Here is a 5,106-nt window from a genome sequence, read left to right as displayed (position 1 = left end):
GACCCCCCCCCCCCACCGCACCCCCCAGTCCCCCAGTCACTTCTCCGAGACTCTGGGGCAGGATTCCCACGCGTTTTTGTTGCTCTGCCTCCGGCTCTACCTCCCCCGGCTCTCGCCATTGGCCGTGGCCCGGCCGCGGCGGTCAGAGATTGGCCGCCCGGGCTGGGCAGGGCGGCCCCCGAAGCTTTAAATACCCGGCCCGGGGCGGTCGGAGCCGCTAGTCGGGAGCGGAGCCCCAGAGAGCGGGAGCGCGCGGGAGGAGACGGGAGAGCAGCGCAGCCGAACCGACGAGAGCCTCAGCCGAGCGCGGCAGCCCCGAGCCCGGCCCCGCCGCACGGAGAGGCTTCGGGGCGGCCCGGCCCAGCAGCGCCCGCTCCCGCGCACCGACGCCCAGGTCGTCAGCCGGGCCCCGGGCCGCGGCCTCTCTCCGCTCCCTCCCCTCCTCCTCTCCTCCCGCCAGCTGCTGGTTCCTGCGCCGCGGCCATGTCCTCGGTGGCGCTGGAGATCCTGGGGCTGGGGCTGTGCATCGTGGGCTGGGTGGGCATCATCGTGGCGTGCGGGCTGCCCATGTGGCAAGTGTCCGCCTTCCTGGAGAGCAACATCGTGACGGCGCAGACCATCTGGCAGGGCCTGTGGATGAACTGCGTGGTGCAGAGCACGGGCCAGATGCAGTGCAAGGTGTACGACTCGGTGCTGGCGCTGAAGCCCGAGGTGCAGGCGGGCCGCGCGCTCACCGTGCTCGTGGCGCTGCTGGGGCTCGTGGCGCTCATGGTGACCGTGGCCGGCGCGCAGTGCACCACGTGCGTGGCGCCGGGCAAGGCCAAGGCGCGGGTGGCGGCCGCCGGCGGGGCCCTCTACGTGCTCTGCGGCCTGCTGGCGCTCGTGCCCCTCTGCTGGTTCGCCAACATCGTCATCAGCGAGTTCTACGACCCCACGGTGCCCACGTCGCAGAAGCGCGAGATGGGCTCGGCGCTCTACATCGGCTGGGCGGCCACGGCGCTGCTGCTGCTCGGGGGCGGCCTGGTCTGCTGCGGCGCCTGCTCGGCCGCGGCCCGCGAGGATCTGCCCTTCCCGGTCAAGTACTCGGCCCCGCGGCGGTCCACGGTGAACGGGGACTACGACAAGAAGAACTACGTCTGAGCCGCACGGAGCCCGGGGGAGCGCGAGGGAGCGGCCCCGAGGCCAGGGCGCGGGCGCACGACCGGGCCGCCCGCCGGCGCCCACCCTGCGGGACCCGGGCCCCCCACGCCTCCTCTCCCGGCCCGGGACGCCGAGACCCGGAGGCCTCCCCGGGGACCTCGGAGAGGGCGGGGTCTGGGCCGCGCTCACCTTCCCCGACCCACTTCGCCGCCCACCGAGGCCCAGAACCCAGCAAAGGAGTCCGAGGGCCGGCGGCTTGGAGAACGGCGGAGGGAGAGCCGCGGGAGCCGACGGAGCCCGAGGGGGAAGGGAGCAGTCCCGGTGGGCACGCTCCCGCCCACTGCCCCCCCGGGCGGCTCTGCCCTGGACCCGCGCAACGAAGCCGCGCCTTCCTAACTCACGACCCCCGCCCCCGCCGGGGGTCCCAGCCTTCCAGACTGTTCTTTCCGATCAGGTGCCATCTCTTCGATAGCCCTAGTTTTGATATTCCAGGTGGTACCGGGTATAGGAGGGAGGGAGGACCCTAAAAGGCAGATCTCTCCCCCCTTCCCCTCCTGCTTTACCACCACCCAGTTGCGCTTTGGGATACAAGAAGGGAATCAAGGGCGTTACTTTGAGGACACTCCGAACCCGACTTCTGGGGCCAAGGTTTGAAGCCCAGGTGGCAACGGGTCTGTCCCAAGGCGGGGGGAGGGGCGCCCTTTGTGCCTCTCTGGAATAGCAGACCCTTGAACTGGGCTCCCCAGCCAGCAGCTATTATTCGTCCGGCCCTTCGGGGTCTGCCTCGGAACCTCCCCCCAAGCCTCTTCCCGGGCTAGATTTGAGCCCAAACCATGTAGCCCTTCCTCCTTCCCTTCCCTGCCCCCCCTCCAGGGGAGAACAGAAACCGCTAGCCTGAGCGCCTCCCGCTTTCTCTGGGGAGGATTTGGGACCAGCTCCTCTTGCCGAGTAGTTTTCGTTTTCTGAGATGCTGAAGAAGGGTTTTGACTTTTGAGACTCCCCGCCTCCCGCCGGCCACAAGCCCAGGACCCCGCGCCCGAGGCGAAAGGCGAGCTGGGAGCTCGGTCGCCAGATTTTTGCCGGAGCCGCCCCCATCTGGTTCTCAGGCCGAGTCGTGCCCCGCGCCCCCTCCCTTTCTTGCTGGGGAGGACGGCTGCCCCCTTCCTCCGCAGAGATAGGAAGGGCCTTTCCAGCCTTGACTCCGAGTGGGAGAAGGCTGTTGGGGAGGGACTGCCCCGGGTGGATGCGGGAGGCGTTGTGGGGGATGCCCAGGGAGGGAGGGAAGCGGGACAAGGGAGTCCATCTAGCACTGAATGTTAACTGTGCTCGGCAAAAGGTTTCAATGTTGCTCTATCTCGGTGGCTTCCTCTCTGTTTGCTACTAGGAGTAGAAGTGAGGACGTGCTGCAAGGACATCTTTCTGGAGCTCCCCGCTCCCCCCTCTCCCCTCCCCCCTGCATCTTTTTAGTGCTGGATCTCCCCATCCAGCCTCAGTTTCCTGCTATGGAAAATGCAGCTTGCTCTAGACAGGTTCTGAGGCTCGGTTCCAAAGCCACTCCCGAGTTCTAGCATTCTCTATTCCGTTGTCTCCTCCAGCTCAGGCCGTGTTCTAGGTCCTAAGTTCTCTTCAGCTTGGATGTTCTCTGTTCTAAAGCTCCTTCCTCTTCTAACGCTCTTTTTAACTGGTCCTTCCTCCTTTGCCAGTCTGGGATTCTGGGCGTCTGAGGCTTCCCAGGGTTGCTGGAAAGAGGGGCATCTGCTACTTCCTTCCTAGTCACTTCCTGGGCAAAGCAGCCCATGGAAGGGCGGCGTGGGAATGGGAGGAGGGGCGGGCACGGCTCTGGCAGGCCCCTCAGAGTCAGGAGGGGAAGGTCGGTCGGGGGCAGCTGCAAACCTGGCCCTAGAGGGTGGCCTTTTGGAGACCTGGAGCTCTCCCCAAAGAGCACTTCTGGGTGGAAAGCCGCTCACATCCCTGCCCTTCCCTCATCCTTTGAGCATTGCTTTCTCCTTTCTGGGTCTTCCTCCCCAGTAAGAGGAGAGGGTGAGACCCGCTGGCCAAGTGTGCCCCGCTGGAGATGCCCCAAGAGAAGGGACGGCTTCTGGGACGCCCGGGCTTGCCTGCCCATATTTGTTACAAAAACCCCAGGGCAGGGTGGGGTAGGATGTCCAACCAGGACAGAATGTCAGAATCGGAGGGACCGCAAATGTCATTTAGCCCAAGTTTACTTGAAAAAATTTTGCTTGGGGAGCCCTGGGATTTTTTTCCCCTCATCCTCCATGATAAAATATCAGATCAGAGTACTGCGGAAAGTAGCTTTGGGAGCTGGATCTTTTTTTAAAAAATTGTCCTATGATAGCCCATGTATAACCTATATCCGACTGCTTGCTGCCTTGGGGAGCGGGGGAGGGAGGGAGGGAGAAAATATCGGAACTCAAAATCTGACCAAAATGAAGGATGAAAACCATCTTTACACATAATTGGAAAAATAAACATCATCTTCGGCAACAAAAATTGTATCGTTTAACTCTTCGGAATAATGCCGGCTGTAAAAAATAAAATGGTTCTTTCCTTCCCCTTCTGATCCCAGATGTTATGAGTGAAGCCTCCGGTCTTGCCTGGTAGGCTGCCCGACGCTGACGCCTCGCAGCGGGCTCTTGGGGCAGCTCTCTGTTCCTTGGCCGCAGCCCCTTGGCCCGGCTTCAAGGTCAATCGCTACGTCTCATTTATGGCTTAGAATTCATTCTGACTCGCCTAATTTTTTACAGATGCATCCCCGAGGAAAAAAATCCCCCACAAACATTTCAGTTAGTGATCGGCAGAGCGTAGTCCCGGGCCGAGTCGATGTGCAATTATTAAGTGCTTACTGTGGGCCCGACTTCCCGCCAAGGGCTGGGATGACCAATGCAAGCAGAAAGCCAGTCCCTGCTCTGAGTTTATATTCTAGTGGGAGAAGACAGCGCAGAAAAGGAATATGGGAAAAGGGAAGGGGTGGCTTACGGGGGACCGGGCCAGGAGTGGAGGCCAGAGAAGACTGGGAATATGGGCAGCATCTTCCTTCTCCAAGAAGTTCTTGGAGAAACCAGCTGACAGGGCCCAAAGGGCCAGTCTAAAGAAGGGCACACTCCTAGATCTAAGCTCATTTGGGGGGGGGGTTGGGGGTTTCCAGAAACAAAAAGGGCCAAAGCTGGGCAGGATGTATCCACACCTCTGCTTGTGTACTTATTCTGCCCCCCTCTGGGAAGCTAAGACACATCCCAGACAGGCAGTGTTGAGCTGGAGGGCAGGGGTGGCTGGGGCATGAGGATGGACAGGTTCCCACCCCTTCCAGAATCCTTGCCTGCTGCCCACTTCCAGGGGGCCGCTGCCTAGGTAAGCCCTGGCTCTGGAGTCAGAGGCTCCGTGGCAGGCGCTGCCACTGAACCCGGGACCTCGGTTTCCTTCTCTATATAATAAGGTGCAGCCATCTAGTCTCTAAGTCCTAGAACCGAGGAACAGATCTCTCCCCACTCCCCAGCCCCCCATGAGGTATCAGTCTTGTGACAACTTCCCTCAGGTGGGAACTGCCTATTTCACCCCCCCCCCCCCATTTTAGAGTGGAAGAAGCAGATTCGGTAGGGAAGTGACCTGCCCAAGATACCTCAGCTACGCTCTCAGCCAGATCCCGGCTTCAACCCCAGAGTGGCTTTTGTACGTCAGAGACCCCAGTAAGGGGGGGAGGGAGATGCAGGATTCTAGAGGTCCTTGGAGCCCGGGCCCCCGTGCACCCCCTTTGCCACCTGGTGGCCTCTCCCCAGGCAGAGGAAGGGGAGGGCCCGGGGTAGAGAAGGAGGAGGGATCCACAGGAATGTGCTTAGGAACACAGGAGCTTCAGAAAGACTACTCAGCACATTCCCCGGAGCGGAGCCCGTCTGGCTGGGGGAGGCCGGGGCGGGGGAGAGGCCAGAAGCCTCCCCCCAAGGATGCTTC

The 5,106-nt window shown here is 62.0% G+C and overlaps 1 protein-coding gene across 1 annotated transcript; it reads left to right on the top strand.

Moving 5' to 3' along the window:
- The first annotated feature begins 201 nt into the window (after positions 1 to 201).
- Positions 202 to 3,714, top strand: CLDN5 (claudin 5). Its single transcript, XM_031948983.1, has one exon. The coding sequence runs from the start codon at positions 484 to 486 to the stop codon at positions 1,138 to 1,140; it is 657 nt and encodes a 218-aa protein (XP_031804843.1). The 5' UTR covers positions 202 to 483; the 3' UTR covers positions 1,141 to 3,714.
- Positions 3,715 to 5,106: the final 1,392 nt, after the last annotated feature.

Source organism: Sarcophilus harrisii, chromosome 1, assembly GCF_902635505.1.
Source record: "Sarcophilus harrisii chromosome 1, mSarHar1.11, whole genome shotgun sequence".
NCBI lineage: Eukaryota > Metazoa > Chordata > Mammalia > Dasyuromorphia > Dasyuridae > Sarcophilus > Sarcophilus harrisii.
Note: the sequence above shows the minus strand (reverse complement) of the source record. Positions and strands in the feature narration are given on the sequence as shown.

Coding starts and splice junctions, on each gene's coding strand:
- CLDN5 (XM_031948983.1), top strand. CDS start 484: ATGTCCTCGGTGGCGCTGGAGATCCTGGGGCTGGGGCTGTGCATCGTG.